At 42.2% G+C, this 23996-nt stretch overlaps 1 protein-coding gene across 2 annotated transcripts in view; it reads left to right on the top strand.

The window, feature by feature from the left end:
• The window catches only part of bbs4 (Bardet-Biedl syndrome 4), a 113397-nt gene that overhangs the window by 79619 nt on the left and 9782 nt on the right, over positions 1-23996 (top strand). For both annotated transcript variants that reach the window (XM_063071077.1, XM_063071079.1), the window contains 2 exons: positions 7077-7229; positions 17918-18089. In XM_063071077.1, the coding sequence (XP_062927147.1) occupies positions 7077-7229; positions 17918-18089 (325 nt within the window). The remainder of the gene's footprint in view (positions 1-7076; positions 7230-17917; positions 18090-23996) is intronic.

Genomic DNA, 23996 nt, shown 5'->3' on the forward strand with positions numbered 1-23996 from the left:
AAGATGTCATCTGCAGTGTTATAAGTAGTGAGGCAAAGGTCTCTTCTGATTTTGTCATCAAGACTGTCCAGTAGTTGAACCTTTTTCACCTCTCTTGGACTGGTCGGCTCTCCCTGCCTCTGGAGTGCTTCCCAGTCCTTTTTCCACCTTGAAAATCGTTTGCTGCCAGTAAACTTGGGAAGCGCCATCGGTTTCAATCTGATGGCTGGCATGGGAAAATTGGAGGAAGAGCCCAACGCCGTCAGCGTTAGTCTTTCAGCATCCTCCTTTCTCCTTGCCTGTATGAAGTGGGCCTTCTTGGAAATCAACTTGGGGATGTGCAGTTCGAGCCCCTTTAGGTGACTCTGAAGGTCCTTCTGATCCCCTGGCGGGATCCGTCATTTCCACCGACCATGCACCTCCTTCACTGTCTTTACCAGTCCTTGTGGGTGGTTAAGCATGAAGTCATACGTCTCCTGGTGGCCATCGGGTTGTACAACAGTGACGTTTTTACATTCATCCTCTGCTGCTTGTAGTGTTGTGAACAATTCAACATTTCCAAAGTTGGTCCAAAGAGTCTCCTGGATTAGGCTTCTGACCTCCTTTAGTTTCAACTCACACTCATCTGCCGTCTTTGCCAGGTCGGCTTTTTGCTGTTCAGTTAACACAGCTACTTCCTCTGTGTTCAGCTCCACCTGCAGTTCTGCAGTGAAACCGGCCTCCGCATCATCATTGGCTTCCACGACTATCTCGGCTTCTGTTGTGAGTTTATTGAAACTGACTCTGAGCGCCTCTTTAGACAGGTCTTCATAGGTGCTGGTAATACTGTTGACCAGACGAGAAAATAATCTTTTTGCTGTCGTTCGCTCTACCTTGAGTTGCTCAACTGATTTCCCAATAGCTTGATCAGCCATGTTTGATTTCCTCTGCAGGCTGTTCACAGGTGAGAAGGTAAGTACAGCTTTTTAATGATGCTTTGATGTTGTTTTATCTTAACTTGATTTTCTTCCTTTTCAAGATTCCAGGTTATTGCTCCTGCTGTTCTAGCTCAAAGCTCCCAGATTTCTGTTTCCTGGTCCTCCAGTTTCCCGGTCAACCAGTTTTTTCACTGTCAAGTGGGATTTCTTGTTCTTCTTTGAACATCTGCAGTTTCCCCACTTGAAAGAGATTGAATGCGTCTACCCGAAGGTTTTTTAACTAGATTCCACTCAATGACCAAACAACTTTTCCTTTCTCCTCCTTTTATTTTTCACAAGTGCGGCAGTTTGATAGTTCCATCAACCATTAGCCATTAGACATTAGTCACTAGTCATAAGCCACTAGTCATTAGACACTAGTCACTAGGCATTAGATACTAGCCATTAGACATAAGGTGAAAAAACTGGCTACTTCTCCGGACTTTGTAGACGGTTTCCGACCTGCGCCTCTCTGCTCTCTAATAGACCGTTATGTTTTCAAACCGGGCGACCCTTCCTGAAGGTTCCTGATCTCTTCTTAAACCTCACGCCATTTCCCAGAGGCGCCTGCGCGCGATGATCCCCGTGACGTGAAGCTAGCGCTGACCCAAAACGCAGTGACAGCAGTGCTCTTTTCCATGAAACAGTCTCTCAAGTTATTTAAAGTTCAGCATCTTACCGCAGATTCCAGTGCTGCTCCCAGACTGCGGCTGTGATGCTGCCGGGTCCTCCCGATGTTCCGGGCAGAAGCAGCGCTCAGGCAGTGGGTTCCATCTGGTCTATCAGTGGATTCTTGCTACTACTTCAAAATGTTATTTTCTTTTGCCTCTTGGTCCTGATACTTTCTAGAAACTCTAGTTTGACTTGACACTGTTATATCCACCAAAAATGCAAGATCATGAAGCCAATCTGGGTCATCCAACTCTGCCACTGGCTTCCCTTTCTCATTCATGAATAGTCCAGTTTCCGCATGTAGTTGAAAAAAATGTTTGAGCACAACCCCTCTGCTCAACCAGTGGACCTCAGTGTGGTAGGGTAGGCCATGTCCAATATTACTTTCGGACAAAAGAGTGTCAAATTGCTGATGGCTGAGTCCCTTGACTCTAATAAAATTAACCGTTTTGATTACTACATCCGTGACATTGTTGATTTTCAGGCCCCTGCTACATAACACCTCTTGGTGTATAATACAATGAAAATTCCAGAATTCCTGCTCTGGATTCCCTGTCTGAACTTGCTCTCTGAGTTTCCCAACAACTCCTGCCTTTTTCCTGTCCATGGACGGTGCGCCATCTGTTGCCACGCTGACAGTGTGGCTGCAGTCAACCTCCAGTCTGTCCAAGGCCTCGACGAGGCTGGAGAAAACGTCGTTCGCCGTTGTCATGGGCACCATCTCCACAAACTCCTCGGTGACGGTCAAAGATGCATTAACACCATGAATAAATATTCCCAATTGAGCTACATCAGTCACGTTGATTGAGCTCTCATCAATTGCAATAGACAAGGCAACAAATGACTTCACTTTGTCTTTTAGTTGACTGTTCAAATCTCCTGCAAGGTTCTCGATTCTCTCTGCCACAGTATTTCTTGACAAGTTGATGTTACCAAAAGCCTGTCTCTTCTCAGGGCACACCAGCTCAGCCGCCGTCAGCATGCATGCTTTGATGAATTCCCCCTCTGAGTATGGTTTCAACACAGCAGCTATTTTGTTGGCAATAATTTAGCTGGCCCCGACAGCTCCATCATGAGTCTCTCGACTTTTGGTGAACACTGATTGCTGTTTTTTCAGAGCTGCTTCAAGCTCGTTTACCTTTTGCGTTCTGAGTCGTCCTGCGTACTTGTCATATCTTTCTCCATGTGGCGTCTCATAGTGTCGTTTGATATTGTACTCTTTTGCCACAGCCACTTGTTGCCAGCATATCAGACACACAGGTTTGCCGTTGACCTCGCAGAAGAAAAAATGATCTTTCCAATTATCGTTGAATATCTGACCTTCGATGTCGACTTTCTTGAAAAGCATTTTGAACCACAGCAGCAAACAGGTGTTACTTGCTTTGCTACAGCCTTGCTACAGGTGTTACTTACCTGAGTACTCTGTGTGTTTATACTGTGTCTGATGACGTAAGTGGGGCCCTAGTGGTCTTCAGTGCAGAGTGGTAGGTGCTTATGCACAGCGGGTGATTAACGGCCGCCTATTGTTTTCTAAGTACACAACGAGCTGCCGTCGCAGCAGGCGGCACAAGCAGCGGTGGGAGAGAGAGCGGCTGCCGGACAGATATACAATAGATGGTCGAGAATATACTTCCCCCACCCCCAAATCATCCCGCGGGCTGGATTGGACCCCTTCGCAGGCCGGTAGTTTGACACCCCTGCCATACACTTTCCGACACTGTATTCCATCTGCTACTTTGTGCCCATTCTCCTAATCTGTCTAAGTCCTTCTGTAGCCTCTGCACTTCCTTAAAACTTGCTGCCCCTCTATCAATCTTTGTATCATCTTCAAACTTTGCACATAGCTATCAATTCCGTCATACAAATCGTTGATTGTAATAATGTAAAAAGAATTGGTTCCAACACTGACCATTCTGAAATACCACTAGTCACCGGTAGCCAACCAGAAAAGACTCCCTTTATTACCACTCTTTGACTCGTGTCAATCAGCTACTGCTTTATCCATGCTAGGATTTTCCTTGTAAAGCCATGGGCTTGTTAAACAGCCTCATGTGTGGCACCTTGTCAAACTACAACTACTACTACTACGTCGACTCAGGCCTAGGGGGCCGGCGTCGGGCACGATGACGGACTCTCCACTTCTCCCTCTCCCTCATCAGTGTGTTCAGTTCATCTACATTATCCGTGCCACTCTCTTCTAGGAGCATGTTGACCATAGTCTTGGGAGGGCGCCCAGGGATCATCCTCCCATGCTTGGGCTCCCATATAATGACTAGGCTGGCAGGTAGCTCGGGGTGGAGTAGACAGTGCCCCGCTAATTGCAGTCTTCTCGCCTCGATTTTAGTGGTGAGCATCGGTAGGTTGTTATAGAGCTCAACGTTCGACATGTGCTGCTGCCAACTCACAACAAGAGCCATCCAGAGCATTCGTGTATAGCAACCATCTAGAGACTTACGCATCGTCTTGGTGAGTGCCCACATCTCACATCCGTATGTGAGAATGGACTCTGTCTGCTATGAAAGTCCTCTTTTTAAGCCCTCTGGTCAGGTTCGACTTCCAGATTTCCTTCATGTCATTCATAGCGCCTTCTGTATCTTTATGTCCTTCTCCGAACTCATCATTCTTGATCCGAGGTACTTGATGTCAAAGACTTTCTTAATGGTATCATTCTTTACGGTCTTGAGAGTATTATTACTGTTATTATTGTCAAAGGGCATTGGAAAATCCAAATACACAACATCCACTGATTCTCTTTTGTCTATCCTGCTTGTTATTTCTTCAAAGAATTCCAACAGATTTGTCAGGATTTTCCCTTGAGGAAACCATGCTGACTTTGGCCTATTTTATCATGTGCCTCCAAATACCCTGAGACCTTACTGTTAACAATCGAATCCAATATCTTCTCAACCACTGAGATTAGACTAACTGACATTTTCTTTCTTCTGCCTCTCTCCCTTCTTGAAGAGTGGACTGACATTTGCAATTTTCCAGTCTTACGGACCATTCCAGAATCTAGTGATTCTCGAAAAATCATTACTAATCCCTGCACAATCTCTTCAGCCACCTCTTTCAGAACCCTGGGGTGTACACCATCTGGTCCAGGTGACTTACCTACCTTCAAGACCTTTCAGTTTCCCAAGAATCTTCTCACTAGTAATGCTAACTTCACACATTCATGACCCGACACCTGGAACTGCCACCATTCAGCTGGTGTCTAACACTGAAGATTTATGCAAAATACTTATTCTGCTCATCCACAATTTCCTTGTCCCTCATTACTACCTCTCCACCATCGTTTTCCAGTGGTCCAAAATCTACGCCCAACTCTCTTTTACACTTTATGTATCTGAAAAAACGTTTGGTATCCTCTTTAATATTATTGGCTGGCTTACTTTTGTATTCAATCTTTACCTTCTTAATGACTTTTTTAGGTGCCTTCTGTTGTTTTTTAAAAGCTTCCCAATCCTCTAACTTCCCACTAATTTTTGCTCTATTATATGCTTTTAGGTTACCTTTAGAATACTTCTTCTTTGGGATGTATATATCCTGTGCCTTCCAAATTGCTTCTTGAAATTCCAGCCATTGCTGCTCTGCCAACTTCCCTGCCAATTCCAGTCAATTTTGGCCAACTCCTCTCTCATGCCTCTGTAATTCCCTTTACTCCACTATAATACTGATACATCTGACTTTAGATTAGATTATGAGGACACGCAGTCCTCTTTTATTGTCATTTAGTAATGCATGCATTAAGAAATGATACAATATTCCTCTGCTGTGATATCACAAAAACACAGGACAAACCAAGACTGAAAAACTAACAAAAACCACATAATTATAACATATAGTTACAACAGTGCAACAATACCATAACTTGATGAAGAACAGGCCATGGCACAGTAAAAAAGTTCAAAGTCTCTCGAATGTCCCACATCTCACGCAGACGGGAGAAGGAAGAAAACTCTCCTTGCCATGCCGACCACAGTCCGACTCTGAGTCGTCCGAGAACTTCAAGCCTCCGATCAGCCCTCCGACACAGAGTACCAAGCACCGTCTCTATCCAAACGATCCGACCTCAGTCTCGGTCGCCAGCAGCTTCTCCATCTTAAATTTCAGGATGAATTCGATCATATTATGATAACTTTCTCCTAAGGGTTCCTTTATCTTCAGCTCTCTAATCAATTCCTGTTCATTGCACAACACCCAATCCAGAATAACTGATCCTCTAGTGGGCTGAACCACAAGCTGCTCTAAAAAAGCCATCTCTTGGGCATTCTAGAAATCCCCTCTCTTGGAATCCAGCACCAACCTGATTTTTCCAATCTACCTGCGTAATTAAAATCCATCCCCCCCACGACTATTGTAACAGTGCCCTTTTGGCATGTGTTTTCTAAATCTCCCTTTGAAACTTGTAGACCCCGTCCTTACTACAGTTTGGGGTCTGTATTTAACTCCCATCTGGGTCTTTTACCCTTACAGTTCCTGAGCTCTGTCCACAATGATTCAACACCTTCTGATCTTATGTCACCTATTTCTAATGATTTAATTTCATTTTTACCAACAGAGCCACCCCACCCCCTCTACATTCCTGTCTGTTCTTTTGATACAATGTGTATCCTTGGACATAAAGCTCCCAGCAAAATCTTCTTTCAGCCATGGTTTAGTGATGCTTACATCATACTTGCTAACCTGTAACTGTGCTACAAATTTATCGACCTTATTCCATATGGGATGAACCATGCAGTTATTGAATGATGGGACACGTTGAGATGGTGACCACATGGTACATGTTCATTGTGCTGATTCCACATGGTAAACTGCAGATTAACTGTTTATTCAGGAACATAACATTTTTTTCTGCTATTTAACCAGGGTGATTGTTGTTTGTGCGTTGCATCTAACAATGATAGGAGACTGTGCAGGAGAATTTTTAACGTGGAAAAGCCATTGCACTGTGACGGTTCCATCCTCTTGGCCAAGGAGGACTGGATCCAGTAGTACAAGTAATCGTCACAATCTGAGGTCTGCCTTGGTTGCAACAGACTTCTTTTGTGCTTTGTTATGCCCTTTGCTGTCCATAAGGTGTTGCAGTATTCCTTTCCTGGCTGTTGGATCTCACTGTTGATCTTATCCACTCAGTCCGCTGGAGCTGATTTCACATGCATGTCCCTATCTCACCAGAGTGTGAGGCCCGCCAGCTACCTTCACCTAACTTAGCCCACCTGGATGTGGCCACTGCCGCATACAAACGGCTACTTGCAGCTAAGGTGAGAGCTAAGTGTCCAGTGGGGTCCAAAGATGAGTCAACTGACCCAGAATGGACACGACAAGCCCCTTCTCCAGGGGTGCTGCCCCTCCCTTGAAACTCCTACAACCTGGGTGGTTATTGCTGTGGTAACTGTGGTGTGTTTTCTGAGGTGTACACAGAGTGTGATTCTGGACTGCCTCTAATTTTCTGTTTCATTTGCTCAGGCCATCCTGGCTGCAGGTAGCATGATGCAGTCTCACAATGACTATGATGTGGCGCTCAGCAAGTACAGGATAGCAGCACATGCCATTCCTGAAAGCCCGCCCCTATGGAATAACATTGGAATGTGCTTCTTTGGGAAGAAGAAATATGTAGCCGTAAGTATATCGAGGAGCTTCTGATCATCAGGGACGGTGAGGCTGGCTGTACTCATTGTCTGTAGTAGAGGGCTTCACTCATAAAGACTAAAATAAATTGTAGATTCACTGTGCTCCTCTTCATCACATCAGTGACTGAGTAATTGTGTTCTTGTTACCAACCCCTCTGCTGCTGATGGTTTCACAGCCTGCTGTTAGCTTCCTGGACACGTAAGAATTGTGTGTTTCATTGAAGGTCAGGCAGAAATTAAGTTCTGATAAGGGTCTTCAACCTCAAAAGATATCTGTTTCTTATCCACGGATGCTGCCTGCCCTGCTGAGTTTGCCAGCATTTTCTGTTTCTGATCCAAAGCCCCGGAGTACTTGCTCACTCCTGTCAGTGTTGCTCCATTACAGGCAGCTGTCTGCCTGTTCTTGCCACCCAATATAGAGCTGTTGATCATTCCTTAATGCAGCTTCCTTACAACAGTGAGACCTGGGGTTAGTTGGTGCCTGGACACCTCAAGTGAGAGGTATTAGCAAATACTGAGATTCCCAAAGCTCCAAATTTTCAAACAGGCAAATATATTTTACTGGCACAGGAGCAGAATTTAACTGATGAAGGGTCTGAGCCTGAAATGTCAACTTTTTATTCCCCTCCATGGATGCTGCCTGACCTGCTGAGTTCATCCAGCATTTTGTGTGTTGCTCAGAATTTAACTGATTGAATGTAATTAGTACTGGGCATAATAGAATGTTAGTGATAGCTCACACTGAGTACTTTATTACTGACTGTTTCTAAGTGTTGGAAGGAAACATCAAGATCACCAAATGGCAGAAAACAAACTGAAGCTCAAATATTAAGCTTCAGAGTACCCGAGGCAGCTAAAGTAAATGTGCCACTACACTGCTCCATCAAACACTCCCAGGGCAGCAACAGCATGGGTTACAAACAGAGTAAAGCTCCCTCGACTGTTCCTGCACATATTTCCAAGGTAGGAAGAGCATGTGTTACTGTGGTACTGAACCCAGACTTTGATAAAACCTATCAATATCCATTATCTCCACTCAAACCATCTGTTCCTTCTTGGCCCTGTTAAACACTCTAAAGAGAAGATGCAAGGTTCCCTCTACACGGTGATTGTGAGGTCTCATTTCTTTCCCCCCTCTTCAGTTGGTCACATTCCATTTGTTCCTTGATGGCCCATCAAGTCTACACTGGCTCATTGAGCAATCCTATTCTTCTGCTGTACATTCCCACCAATTCTTCTCAGGTTATGTCATTTATAAACAGACTAATGAACAAATTATACAGGCCTGTTTATCTTTAGAACGTGTGATGGACAAAGAGCATGCGATTACAGGGAGAGTTTAAAGTCCCACACAGATTGCGTCAGAGGTCAGGATTAATAATAGATCACCAGAACAGTGAGGTTCAACTCTCCTTCTCCACTGAGCCACCCAGTTGCACATTTGTGAAGTCTGTCTCCCCACAGTAAACCTGCTTATTAACTACCTCTGCTTGGAAATATTCAGACTGACTTTACACCAGCCTTTGAGGGAGAGGGTTCCAAAGACTCATGACCATCTGAGAGAAAACAAATTGTTCCATCTCCGTGACCCTCCTTTTTAAACAGTAAGAGTCTCCCACAGGAAATTATATTCTTCCCACATCCAGCCTGTTGAGACTCCTGAAGAAATAGTCTCTTACTCTTCTAAGTTCCAGTGCACACGTTTCAATTATAATTTTAGTAAACCTTCACTTAATTGCTTCAACATATTAATGTCATTCCTTGAATAAGGAGGGCAGTACTATACACACTGGCACAAACGTGGTCTCACCCACTTCCCAATATAACCAAAACAAAAACTTCCTACTTTTGTGTTTAGTTCCCCTCAGAATCTTTGGGGCCTGACTGAGTGTGTCCTAGGACAGTGTGGGGCTTACTGAGATAATTGTATCATCATTTGCATTGGATGTGGTCCTGGAAGACTGGTGGATGGTTACTGTTGGGCACTTATTCAAGGAAAAGCCAGGGAACTGCAGGATAATTAACATAGCGTCAGTGGGATTGTTTCTGGAGTGGATTCCGAGACACAGGAATCAATAGAGATAGTCACCTTGGCTTTGCTATGTGTCGGAAATTAGATTAAGAAGTGGTGACCAAGAAGATTGACAATGGCAGGGTGGTAGATGATGTCCACGTGCCAAAACTTTTGACAAGGTCCCACATGGTTGGCTGGTCTAGAAGGCCAGAATCAGGCGCTTTGGCCTAATTGTCCAACTGAGCAGGCACCGTCCTGTATCCCTTAAACGTTTCCTATCCATGTAGTTGTCCAATTGTACCCTCCTCTTCCATTTCCTTCCGTGCACTCACCGTCTCTGCGTGGAGAAGTTTGTCCCTTCGGTCCCTTTTAAACCTTCCCACACTCACTTTAAACCAGTCCCCTCTAGTCTGAAACTCACATAGAATCCAGAGTGAGCCAACCAATTTGACACACAATTGGTGTGGTGGTAGGAGGCAGAGTGTGGGAGTGGAGGTTTTTTCTCAGGCTGGAGACCTGTGACCAGTGGTGTTCCACAGGGATCGATGCTGGGTCTGCTGTTAGTCATCATCTGTATGAACAATTTGGTTGAGAATGTTGCTGGCGGGGGACTTCCGGTAGCGCTCATGGAGTGAAGTCGCGTTCTTGACTCGCTCCATTACCTCTGAGTTTTTTTTCTCTATGGTCAGCTATACTTTAATTAACCATTAAGGCATCAACTCTTACAATACTTTGAATTAAACTGAATTCTCCGACAACTGGATGGAACTTAGATCTGCTATGTCTAAGAACGGGAAAAACGGCAAGGATGGTAAACCTCCGGTTAAACCGAAAGGTATGGATTTCCCCCCGACTGAATCACCGGTGACTTTGAAAGCGATATCGGAGTTAATTCAGAGGGAAATTTCAACCTCTGTTAGGGAGATCATTCGTACGGAAATTGCAGACTCTGTTAAAGACCTGATTCATACGGAAATCTCAATTAATCTCCAGAAAATTGCCGATTCAATTGATAAGATGCAAACATCTATTGCGGAACATCAGTCGGCTATATCTGATCTTCAAAAATTCGCGCAACAAAGTGAGCTTAAGATGGGGAAAATCGAAGAAACAATTAATGTAATGAAGAAGAAACTTGACTTTCTGACTTTTAAAAACTCTGACTTGGAATCTAGAATGCGACGGCAGAATTTACGAATGATTGGGGTGCGTGAAACTGTTGAATCTAACAACCCCATGAAGTATTTTTCTCAACTTTTAAAAGATGCATTCCCTACTGTATTTCCTGACCAACCACCGCTACTGGATCGTGTTCACAGAATCCCATCATACTCGTCTAGGTCAGATAGACCTCGGCATGTTATCTTACGTTTTCATTACTTTCAAGACAAGGAGAGACTGTTTCGATTCGCTCGATCTAAAGGTTTCATTGATTTTTCGGATCTTAGGTTCCGATTCGTGGAAGATTTCAGTAAACCAATCTGGGACCAACGAGTTCGCTACAGATCTGTGATGTCGGAATTCTATAAGATGGATTTAAGACCAACATTGCTGTACCCTGCATGTCTAAGGATTCGCATGTCAGATGGAGTCCTTCGTTTTTTTGATTCTCCATCGGATGCCCAGAGTTATCTGGATCAACTTTCACCTTCAACATCTTAATTGCTATTTTTTTTTAATTATCTCCGTTGATCGGAGGCTGTGAATTGGTTGGTTTTAACTTTTTCGTGCCCTATTTGGGCAGAAAAGTTTATTTTTGATTTCTTAATATGGTTGCTAAACTTTCTTTTCAACTGCGTCATTTCTTTCTTTTCCCAGGGGATTCTGGGTGGTTACTTCCTTTTTGTCATCTTACGTATTTCCTGTGTGGCCTTAAATTTTGTAGTTTTTTTAAATTTTATTTTGTTTTGCTTTTTATAACTACTTTATGTCAATAATCTTATTTTTTCTTGTTGTTGTGTTTATTCATGGGTTTGGGGTTTATTGTGGTTTTTTTTTAATATATATTTTCTGGCTTTTGTTCTGTTGTGTGTGTATTTTAATTGAGTTACCTTTTTTTTACTTTTTTACTGTTTTACAATTAGCTGATCTTTTTCATATTTATACCTTTTTTTTAGGGAGCGTATACCGGAAGTCATGGGGGTAGTTTTAGCGCTTGCTTCTTTCGGGCGGGTCTGCTTTAGATTTTGCCTTGGGGTCTTGGGGAGGGGGGTGGCGGGAGGGGCTTCACGTTTTAGTTTTTTTCTCTTTGGGCTATATACATTATTGAAGTACTGGTTGCGTCCTTTTTCCCGGTATCTTTCGTATGTTCTGTTTCCTCTCCGGGTTCGTGGGTCGAGCCTATCGTCAATCCTCCTTGTTGTGGGTTGACTTTAGGATTTATGGAGTCTATTATTAATTTTGTCTCCTGGAATACTAACGGTCTTAATCATCCTATTAAAAGGAAAAAAGTTTTTAAAGTGTTCCGGAGACTTAAAGCACAAATTTTATTTTTACAAGAGACCCATGTACGGAGGGGGGACAGACTACGTTTTTTTAAATTCTGGAAGGGACAACAATTTCATTCGAACTCCAATGCTAAGATTCGAGGCGTCTCTATTTTTATAGATTCCTCAGTTACTTTTATACAACAGGATATTATTTCTGATCCGAATGGTAGATTTTTATTGGTTAGTGGTTTACTATTTAATAAAAAAGTAGTTTTGGTTAATGTTTATGCTCCTAATATGGATTGTCCGGAATTTTATAAATCATTGTTTAATCAGTTTCCGAATTTGAACGAGTTTTCATTGATCTGGGGCGGAGATCTTAATACCTGTTTGTCTCCAGCTTTGGACCGTTCGGCTCCTTTACGGACCTTACCTAATAAATCTGCAAATTTGATTAATTTTTTCCTTTCTGATTCTGGGTCGACGGACATTTGGCGTTTTCTGCATCCTCAGGAAAAAGATTTTTCCTTCTTTTCACATGTTCATCATTCCTATTCAAGAATTGATTATTTTTTTATTGATTCTCGTCTTATTCCTTCAGTGATTAAATGTGATTATGATTCTATAACCATTTCGGATCATGCTCCACTTAAGCTTTCTATTAAAATTATGGCCAATATACCAAATAATAGACAATGGCGTTTTAATTCGCTGTTGCTTCAGGACTCGGACTTTGTTAACTTTATGAATGAACAGATTGAGCTTTTTTTTACAATTAACCATACAGAGGATATTTCGGTTAACACTCTTTGGGACACTTTTAAAGCCTATATTCGGGGTCAGATTATTTCGTATTCTGCTGCTTTGAGGAAGAAACAGAAGCAGGAGGAGATGGCAATTGTGGACAAGATTAAAGAAATTGATAAGAAATATGTTATGGCTCCTTCTGAGGAGTTATACAAACAAAGAACTGAACTTCAAATGGAACACAGTTTACTACTCTCGTCCTCGATTGTAAACCAATTAAAGAAAACAAGAAGTGACTTTTATGTTCACAGTGACAAAATTGGCAAGCTGCTGGCTAATCAATTGAAATCTAATTATGTTAAATCTCAAATCAATCAGATTTATAACCAAAATGATCGATTGATACTGGATCATGTGGGGATTAATCAAACCTTTTGTGATTTTTATTCTTCTTTATATCAATCAGAGTCTCCTCGAGATTCTAAATATATGAATGATTTTTTAGATAAGTTAGACTTCCCTCAGATTTCACAGGATATGTCTTCTTTATTAGATACTTCCATTACAATGGATGAGATTAAGAATGTTATTTTTTCTATGAATCTGGGGAAAGCTCCTGGCCCGGATGGGTTTACCGTTGAATTTTATAAATGTTTTGCTTCTTTATTGATCCCTTGGCTCTGTAGGGTTTTTGAGGCTTCTCTGAAACTTGGTAAACTTCCTGAATCTTTTAATAGAGCATCAATTTCTCTAATACTAAAGAAGGATAAAGACCCTGCTCAATGTGCATCTTATAGACCAATATCTTTATTAAATGTTGATTCTAAAGTTTTTTCTAAGTTATTAGCAAATAGACTAGAAAAAGTACTTCCTTCTATTATTTCGGAAGACCAAACGGGTTTTATTAAAGGTCGTTACTCTTTTTATAATATTCGTACATTGTTAAATATCGTTTATACTCCCTCACAAAATGTTCCTGAGTGTGTTATTTCTTTAGATGCCGAGAAAGCTTTTGATAGAGTAGAATGGCCTTATTTATTTAAGGTGCTTGAAATGTTTAATTTTAGCTTGAAATTTATATCCTGGATTAAACTGTTATATCATTCCCCTGTAGCCTCGGTTCGTACTAACTCTTTAAACTCACCTTTTTTTCCTCTCTTTCGAGGTACTCGACAAGGCTGTCCTCTTAGTCCCCTATTATTTGATATTGCATTAGAACCTCTTGCAATTGCTATTCGAGAATCTTCAAATATTACTGGGATAACTCGGGGATTAAAGTCCCATAAATTATCACTCTATGCTGATGATTTACTTTTATATATTTCTAATCCTGAGAAATCCACTCCTGCTGTTTTAGAGTTATTAGCACAATTTGGTTTTTTTTCAGGTTATAAATTAAATCTTAGTAAGAGTGAACTTTTTCCGATTAATAAACATCTTCCCTTATATTATAAATTTCCATTTAAATTGATTAATAATTATTTCTCATATCTTGGGATTAAAATTACTTGTAAATACAAAGATTTATTTAAGACTAACTTTTTACCATTAATAGACCATATTACTCAACTTTCATCTAAATGGTTTCCCTTATATTTAACTTTGATTGGTCGTATTAATGCAGTTAAGATGTTTTTTTTGCCAAAATTTTTATATGTGTTTCAGGCATTACCAATTTTTGTTCCAAAATCTTTCTTTGATAAAGTTGACTCTAAAATTTCTTCATTTATTTGGCAGAATAAGAATCCGAGACTGGGTAAAATACATTTACAGAAAGCTAAGAGAGATGGAGGTTTAGCATTACCTAACTTTAGATTCTATTATTGGGCTATTAATATTCGACATATGAAATTTTGGTTACTTGATCAGGACATACTATCTATTCCTAAATGGGTAGCATTGGAACTACAATCTGTTCAGGGTTATACACTTGGCTCTATTTTAGGCTCCTCTCTCCCTTTTGATTCGAAACGCCTTAAGCAGGTCTCTAACCCGATAGTTAAATATGCTTTGCGCATTTGGTTTCAATTCAGAAAATTTTTTGATCTTAATCAATTCGGGTTAGCGATTCCTATTTTAGGTAACATATTTTTTCCTCCCTCTTTTACGGATCGCGCTTTTCAAACTTGGAAGACTAAGGGTATTTTACGGTTTTTGGATTTATTTTTAGATGGTTCCCTTATGTCTTTTGAACAATTATCTAATAAATATAACTTATCAAGAATACATTTTTTTAGATATTTACAAGTTAGAAATTTCCTAAGTACTATACTTTCTTCCTTTCCAATGCTTCCTCCTACATATATTTTAGATTCGATAATTAACCTCAATCCATGTCAGAAAGGTGCATCGGCTATGATTTATAATATTATTATGAAACTTAGGAAAGCTCCATTTGATAAGATTAGGGTAGATTGGGAACAGGAATTGGGGCTTACCATTTCTGTGGATGATTGGGGGCAGATTTTACAATTAGTTAATACTTCCTCTATTTGTGCTAAACATTCCCTAATTCAATTTAAAGTGGTTCATAGAGCACATATGTCCAAAGATAAGTTAGCGCGTTTTTACTCGCATATTAATCCTTTCTGTGATAGATGTTCGGGGCAGATAGCCTCTTTAACTCATATGTTTTGGTCTTGCCCTACTTTGGAAACTTTTTGGAGAGATATTTTTAATATTATTTCTAAGGTATTAAATATAGATATCTCTCCTCACCCTATTACTGCTATATCTTTGGACTACCTAAAATTTCTAGTAATCTTTCCCCTTCAGCCCGTAGAATGATTGCATTTCTTACTTTAATGGCGAAAAGATGTATTTTACAACATTGGAAAGAGCTTAATGCTCCAACTACCTTTTTTTGGTTTTCTCAGACGATTTTATGTTTGAATTTGGAGAAAATTAGAAGTAACCTTTATGATTCTTCATTTAAATTTGAACAGATTTGGGGACCTTTTATTCGATATTTTCATTTAATGTAGTATTTACCCTTCTTGTTTTTTTTCACTGTTTTTAATGGAGGTCGGGATTGAGGACGTGATTTTAAGTTTAACTCTGTTTGGTTTCAAGTTAGCCCATTGCTTTGCTTTGCTTTGCTTTTAGTTAGTTGCACGGTGGGTTTTTTTTGGGGGGGTTTTTTTTCTTTTTTTTCCCATTGATATATATAAAATTTAGTATACTATTATGTTATCTTGGTTTCTTATGTTTAAATTACATTGCTTGTAGTATTTTTTTTTGGTATTGATACCTTTTGGAATTTTATTATACTTTAACATTGTATTAATGTTTATATGGCTTACCTTTTTTGTATACTTATTCAATAAAAAGATTTAAAAAGAAAAAGAGAATGTTGCTGGCATGGTTAGTGTACATGTGGTTGATCCCAGAATTGGTGGTTGGTGCTCTGTGAAGAAATTAAGTAAGATAACAACAGGATCTAGATTACCCGGGGAACTGGGCAAGGCAATGGCAGATGGAATTTACCTCTGACAAGGTGTTGCATTTTGATCAGTTAAACCAGGTCAGGACTCAAACAGTAAATAGCAGGCATAACACACAAAATCCTGGAGGAACTCAGCAGATCAGGCAGCATCTGAAATGAATAAACTATCAACATTTTGGGCTGAGACCCTTCATTTGGACTGATTATTCATTTCCAGCCTTGTTCTTCAAGCATGTTTTATGCGTGTTGCTTTGGATTACCAGCATCTGCAGAATCTCTTGTGTTAATAATAAATAGCAGGACTTTGGAGAACAGGGAAGGCTAGGGATACATGTACATTGTTCTCTGAAAGTGGCAACACAGGCAGACAGTGGTGTAGAGATTGTTTGGCATACTTGCCGTTCATCGGTTCAGGTATTGAGTAGAAGAGTCGGGATGTCATGTTACTGCTGTTCAATACACACGGAGTTTTGTGTGCAGTTCTGGTCATCTAGCTATAGGAAGGATGCTGTTAACGTGGTATCAGGAGGGCTGGAGTAATGAGGAGGGACTTGGTGGACTGGGCTCTTTTCCCTGGAGCAAAAAAACTGACGATTGGAATTCAGACTATTCCCTAACACTAATAAACGTATGTAGGATTATGAGGGACGTAGATAAGGTGAAAATTCACAATCTTTTTCCCAGAATAGAATTTAGACAGATACCTGGATAGGAAAGGTTAGAGGCATATTGGGCCAATTGGACTAGCCCAGACACAACCTGGTCAGCATGGACATTGGGCTAAAGGGCCAGCTTTCGTTCTTCAGGCTGTGATTCCAGGGTACAGTTAGCTTTACTATCCATTTCTGAATCATGTTCCAGGACACCCAGACCCTTCTGCACGTCCGAGCTCTGTCATCTCTCACCATTTACATAATATATATGAAACCCCTTTTTACCGGGTGTCTCTAGACATGCGGCACTTTAGCGCCTCGCTAACAACCACCCGACTCAGCAGTGAGAAAACCATCTTTCTCAGACTCCATACGTCTAGGGTCTCACCTACCCGAACCCCAACCTGTGTAAACTCTGCCCCCATGCAATTAGCTGTCGGCAAGAAATAACAGATCATTCAGCCTGCATACAATTATAAAGAAAGTATGTTTTACAGATTTCAGCTTTGTCGAACAGTTAGTAGGAAAAACAAAAGAAAAAAAAATTAAAAGAGCCCATTACAGTTAACCGAGTCCAAATGTGCACATAAGTTGGAGCTCATCTTGAAGTTGTCTTTAACTCATGCGCTGGACCCACGGTCTGCGTGAAAGCACACACCACCTTCCGAATGTTGCTTGGAATCCACCTTAAACAAACAGGCTCCCCTACAGGAGTATTGATCCTTCCTCCTTGGAGCCATTCACCTGCACCAAGCACCTTGTGCAAAAAGCACGGCATCCTCAGCCATCTTCCTTCCTGTCTCCTCCCAGCTCCTGCCCAAAAGACCCTGACCCACACCAGTGTCCAGTACAAAAACCTCTCCACCCAGCATTCACTAGAACCTTCTCCCAATTTCACCATCCTGATTGGCTGACTCAACTAAGTTGACTAAGTTGAACAACGTAATTCCTTATCTCAGCTCAAACCCAAACGTGCTCAAAACAGAAAAGGCTGCTCTTACAGAACTGCTAAAATGAAGTACCTCCAGAGTAGCAGTAAAAATCTTAACCCAGGGTGTTACATGTGATTTTCTATTCTTCCTTCTGTTGTGGGCAGCTTCTAGATCATTCCCTACTCACTTGATGCATGTACAAAATTTGCTGCTCTTATGTCCTCTTCACCATTTATTTTCCTTCCAATCCTTGTGTCTTCTACAAATTCAGCAGCCATACCTTTTGGTACCTTTATATGTCACATATATAAATTGTATTTGCATTTTTTTCTATTTACATATTAGTTAAAGACCATTTTACTGATTTTGCAACTGTTATTAATGACTTGTACTTCAGTGACACTGTGAAATGATAAACTGTCCCTTGGGTTAAGTTTCACTTTTCGCTTTACTGCAGGCTATTAGCTGTCTGAAACGAGCTAATTATCTGGCTGCGTTTGACTGGAAGATTCTCTATAACCTGGGCTTGGTACACCTGACAATGCAACAGTACGCATCGGCATTCCACTTCCTGAGTGCTGCCATCAACATACACTCGAAGATGGGCGAGTTGTATATGCTTCTGGCAGGTGAGTGCACTGACACCGTGAAAATTTGACGTCTCATCACACACACGTCCCTCCTTTCATTTCCTCTCTACCTCCCCCATACCACTATCACCTGTTTCCAGCTCCTCTGGTATATATAGATGAGTCGGCAGATAGTGAATAGAAACAGAAAACCCACAGCACAATACAGGCCCTTCGGCCCACAAAACTATACCGAAATTACCTAGGGTTACTCATAGCCCTCTTATTTTTCTAAGCTCCATGTACCTACCCAGGAGTCTCTTTAAAGACCCTATCATATCCACCTCCACCACTGTCACCGGCAGCCCTTTCCACGCACTCACCACTCTCTGCGTAAAAAGCTTACCCCTGATATCCCCTCTATACCTACTTCCAAGCACCTTAAAACTGAGCCCTCTCATGCTAGCCATTTCAGCCCTGGGAAAAAGCCTCTGACTATCCACACGATCAGTGCCTCTCATCATCTTGTACATCTGTATCAGGTCACCTCTCATTCTCTGTCGCTCCAAGGAGAAAAGACCGAATTCACTCAACCTATTCTCATAAGGCATGCTCCTCAATCCAGGCAATATCCTTGTGAATCTCCTCTGTACCCGTTCTACGTTGAATAAATGTTGAATAAATCATAAGGAGTTGAAGCGGAGTAGACCATTCTGCCCTTTGTCACTGCTTCTACATTCAGTATGGTCAAGGCAGATCTTTCCCTGCAGCACCATTTTCCTCAGTTGTCCAACTTTCCTTAATTTTCATTGGTCTAAAACTGACTGGTCACTGCCAGAGATGTTGTCAGTAACTCGTTTTCCTTGGCAATCTGGTAGCGAGTTCCTGCTGCCCTCTGGGTGAAGGACTTGACCTGAGGGTCAACCTATTATTTCAGATTCTGATGCCATCCCAGGGAACATCTGTCTGCTTAAGCCCCAGAGAGGAGATAATAATGTTGGGCTTGGGAGAGTGATTAGGAGAGTAGGGGGAATCAGAGGATCAGAATCAGATTTAATATCACTGACGTTGTGAAATTTATTGTTTTTGCAGCAGCAGTACAGTGCAATACATAATAATTTTTAAAACTATGAATTATAGTAAGAAATATATTTTTAAACTTCAAATACGTAGTGCAAAAAGAGAGCAAAAAAAAGAAATAAAACATTGAGGTACTGTTCATGGGTTCAATGGCCAATCAGAAATCTGATAGCAGAGGGGGAAAAGTTGTTCCTAAAATGTTTAATATGTGTTTTCAGGCTCCTGTAGATCCTCCTTGATGGTAGCAATGAGAAGAGGGAATGCTTGAGGTGATGGACGTCCTTAATATCGGATGCCGCCTTTTTGAGGCAACACCTTTTGAAGGAGTCCTACAAATTGGGGAGGCTAGTGCCCATGATGGAGCTGGCTGAATTTACAGCTTTCTGCAGCTATTTCCGATCCTGTGCAGAGGCCCCTCCATACCAGACAGTGATGTAACCAGTTAGAATGCTCTCCACAGCACATCTGTAGAAATTTGCTAGGATCTAGTATTCTGCAATGGGTGGTGGATTGTGGAACATGCTGAAGGGCTGGGACAGAAACCACACATCAGGTGAGGAGTGCAGCTGGCTAGCATCATCTCTGGGCATTCCATTGTGGTTGAGAATGACTTGTTTTTGCACCATTTCTGTGGAGACTGATGATGCTGGGGAGGTTTTCTGGAGCCTTTACTTGGATGAGGAAGTAGAAGGGTGGGTTATAAGTTTGCAGAAGAGATGGTTTGGTGGTTTTAGAACATAGAACATAGAAATCTACAGCACATTATAGGGTCTTCGGCCCACAATGTTGGGCCGACCATGTAACCTACTCTAGAAACTGCCTAGAATTTCCCTACTGCATAACCCTCTATTTTTCTAAGCTAAGAGTTTCTTAAAAGACCCTATTGTACCTGCCTCTACCAACATTTGCTGGCAGTACATTCCATGTACCCACCAATCTCTGTGTAAAAAAAACTTACCTCTTTTGTGATGTAGTAGGTTGTCATCAATGGGACCATTGATTGGATACAGAGCTGGGCTGAGAAGTGGCAGATGGAGTTCAATCTGGAAAAGTGTGAAGTGATTCACTTTGGAAGTCAAACTTGATTGCAGAATACAGGGTTAATAGCAGGATTCTTAACAGTATGGAGGAACTGTGGTGGGCACGTGGCCAAGTGGTTAAGGCATTCGTCTAGTGATCTCAAGGTCGCTAGTTTAAGCCTCAGCTGTGGCAGCATGTTTGTGCCCTTGAGCAAGGCACTTAACCACACATTGCTCTAGTCTGTGCGAGGAGTGGTGCCCCACACAGACTTCCAATCTGTAAGGCATGAAAATGCCCGAGGCAGGCCTCTCATGGTCTGAGTTGACGTTCCCTCCCATGGTTTGCATCCATGGATCCCTCAAACTTGCTGCACAACTTGATAGGGTGGTTAAGAAGGCAGATGGTGTGTTGACAGGGGATTGAGTTAAAGAGCTGTGAGGTAATGTTGCAGGTCTATAAAAACACGGGTTACACCACACTTAGAATGTTATGTTCATTTCTGGTCACCTCATTATAGAAAGAATGAGGCTTTGGAGAAGGTACAGAGAAGATTTACTAGGATGCTGTCTGGATAGAGAACGTGTCTTAATGAGGAAAGGTTGAGCGAGGATTTTCTTTTTGGGACAAACGAGGATGAGAGGCTAGATAGAGTGGACAGCCAGCACCCTTTTCCCAGGTAGCAATGGCTAATACGAGAGGAAATAGTTTTAAGGTGTTTGGAAGAAGGTATGAGGGGGATGCCAGGTAGGTTTTTACACAGGTTTGTGGGTGCATGGAATACACTACCAAGAGTGATGGTACACTCAGTGGCCACTTTGTTAGATACCTCCTGTACCTAATGTAGTGGCCACTGTGGGTATGGTCGTGGTACTGTGGAGAGCATTCTAACAGGTTGCATCACTGTCTGGTACGGAGGGGCTACTGAACAGGATCGGGAAGAGCTGCAGAGAGTTGTAAACTCAGCCAGTTCCATCATAGGCACGAGCCTCCCCAGCATCGAGGACATCCTCAAAAAGGCAGCATCTGTCATTAAGGATCCCCATCTCTTCCAACTACTACTATCAAGGAGGAAGCACAGGAGCCTAAAGACACTTATTTAATGTTTTAGGAACAGCTTCTTACCCTTCACCGTCGGATGTCTGAATGGATAATGAACTACATTAATTCTTTATTTCACTTTTTCCTCTCTTCTTGCACTACTTACTTAATTTTTTATTTATCTACAGTTGCAAGAAAAAGTTGCGAACCCTTTGCAATTACCTGGTTTTCTGCATTAATTACTCATAAAATCTGGTCTGATATTCATCTACATCACAATAATAGACAAATACAATCTGCCTAAACTAATAACACATAAACAGTTGTACTTTTCATGTCTTTATTGAACACATTGTTTCATCATTCATAGTGCAGCCTGAAAAAAGTATGTGAACCCTTGTGTTTAATGACTGGTAGAACCTCCTTTAGCAGCAATAACCTCAACCAAATGTTTCCTGTGGTTGCTTATCAGACTTGCCCAACGGTGAGGAATTTTAGACCGTTTCTCCATACAAAACTGTTTCAGTTCATCAATATATACAATAGTGAGATATGATAGGGTCTTTTAAGAGACTACTGGATAGGTACATGGAGCTTAGAAAAATAGAGGGGTATGGGTAACCCATGTAATTTCTAAAGTAAGTACATGTTCGGCACAGCATTGTGGGCCGAAGGGCTTGTACTGTGTGTGCTGTAGGTTTTCTATGTTTCTAATATATCTGGGATATCTTCCATGAAAGTTCTACTTTTGTGTCATCTGTTCCTGGAACATTATCCCGGAAGCGTTGTGGAACATCCTGGTGGTCTTTTGCAAACTTGAGACATGCAGTAATGTTTTCTTTTTGAGAGCAGTGGTTTCTTCCGTGGTGTCCTACCATGAACACCATTCTTCTTCAATGTTTTTTCTTTCAGGGGACAAATGACCAGAGACTTTTTAGCAAGTTCTAGAGATTTCTGTAGGTCTGTGGAAAGCGGCCAGTGAAGGAGTGGAGCTTTGAGGCTTTGACGAGAAGAGGCGGAGGACAAGCTAGCTCGCAGTTAGTTTTTACAGTGTCTCCTGAGACGGTGATGTGCTTCTCATGTGAGATGTGGCAGTCTTGGGGGAACTCCCCTCTCCCGCAGAGTCACATCTGCCAGAAGTGCATACGGCTGGGCGATCTGGAAGACCCTGTAAGGAATCTGGAGCAGCAGCTGGATGACCTTCGACTCAAAAGGGAGAATGAGGCAGTCATAGATGAGAGCTACAGGGAGGTAGTCACATCTAGGCTGTCGGAAGCAGGTCGTTGGGTGACAGTCAGAGGGGGGAAGCGAAGGTGAGCAGACAGGTAGTGCAGAGCACCCCTGTAGCCATTCCCCTGAATAATAAGTTTACTGTCCTGGATACTGTTGGCAGGGATGACTGACCAGGTGTGAGCCACGGTGGCAGGGCCTCCGGCACTGAGTCTGATCCTGTGCTGCAGAAGGGTGGGATGGAGAAGAGGAGAGCTGTCGTCATTGGAGACTCTATAGTCAGGGGAACAGACAGGAGATTTTGTGGACGTGAGAAGGACACCCGCATGGTTTGTTGCCTCCCGGGTGCCAGGGTCCAGGATGTCTCTGACCGGGTGCACGACATCCTGGTACGAGAGGGAAAGCAACCAGAAGTCGTGATACCTGTTGGGACAAACGACATAGGCAGGAAGAAGGGTGAGGTCCTGAAGTGTGAGTTTCAGGAACTAGGCAGAAGGCTGAAGAGCAGGACCTCAAGGGTGGCGTTTTCAGGATTGCTGCCAGTGCTACGTGACAGTGATGGTAAGAATTGGAGGAGATGGCAGTTGAATGCGTGGCTGAGGAGTTGGTGCAGGGAGCAGGGTTTTGGATTTTTAGTTCATTGGGATCTCTTCTGGGGAAGGTGGGACCTGTACAGATTGGATGGGTTGCACCTGAACTTGAGGTGGAGCAATATCCTTGCAGGTAGGTTCGCTGGCATGGTTCGGGGGGGTTTAACTAATTTGCAAGGGGGATGGGACCCAGAGCAATAGAGCAGTGAAAGAAGTGCATGGAGTAAAGCCAGATCTAACATAAAGAGAGGCTTTGAGGAAAGAGAAGCAGAATAAACAGTGTAAAGACAGTAAGGTAGAAGGGCTGAAATGTGTGTACCTCAATGCAGGAAGCATCAGGAACAAAGGTGATGAACTGAGAGCTTGGATACATACATGGAATTATGATGTAGTGGCCATTACAGAGACTTGGCTGGCACCAGGGCAGGAATGGATTCTCAATATTCCTGGATCTCAGTGCTTTAAAAGGGATAGGGAGGGCGGAAAAAGGGGAGGAGGGGAGGCATTACTGGTCAGGGATACTATTACAGCTACAGAAAGGGTGGGTAATGTAGCAGGATCCTCTTTTGAGTCAATATGGGTGGAAGTCAGGAACAGGAAGGGAGCAGTTACTCTATTGGGAGTATTCTATAGGCCCCCTGGTAGCAGCAGAGATACAGAGGAGCAGATTGGGAGGCAGATTTTTGAAAGGTGCAAAAATAACAGGGTTGTTATCATGGGTGACGTTAACTTCCCTAATATTGATTGGCACCTGATTAGTTCCAAGGGTTTAGATGGGGCAGAGTTTGTTAAGTGTGTCCAGGACGGATTCCTGTCACAGTATGTGGACAGGCCAACTAGGGGTAATGCCATACTAGATCTAGTACTAGGTAATGAACCAGGTCAGGTCACAGATCTCTCAGTGGGTGAGCATCTGGGGGACAGTGACCGCCGCTCCCTAGCCTTTAGCATTATCATGGAAAAGGATAGAATCAGAGAGGACAGGAAAAATTTTAATTGGGGAAGGGCA

This window comes from Mobula hypostoma, chromosome 18 (genome assembly GCF_963921235.1).
Source record: "Mobula hypostoma chromosome 18, sMobHyp1.1, whole genome shotgun sequence".
In the NCBI taxonomy this organism is placed as follows: domain Eukaryota; kingdom Metazoa; phylum Chordata; class Chondrichthyes; order Myliobatiformes; family Myliobatidae; genus Mobula; species Mobula hypostoma.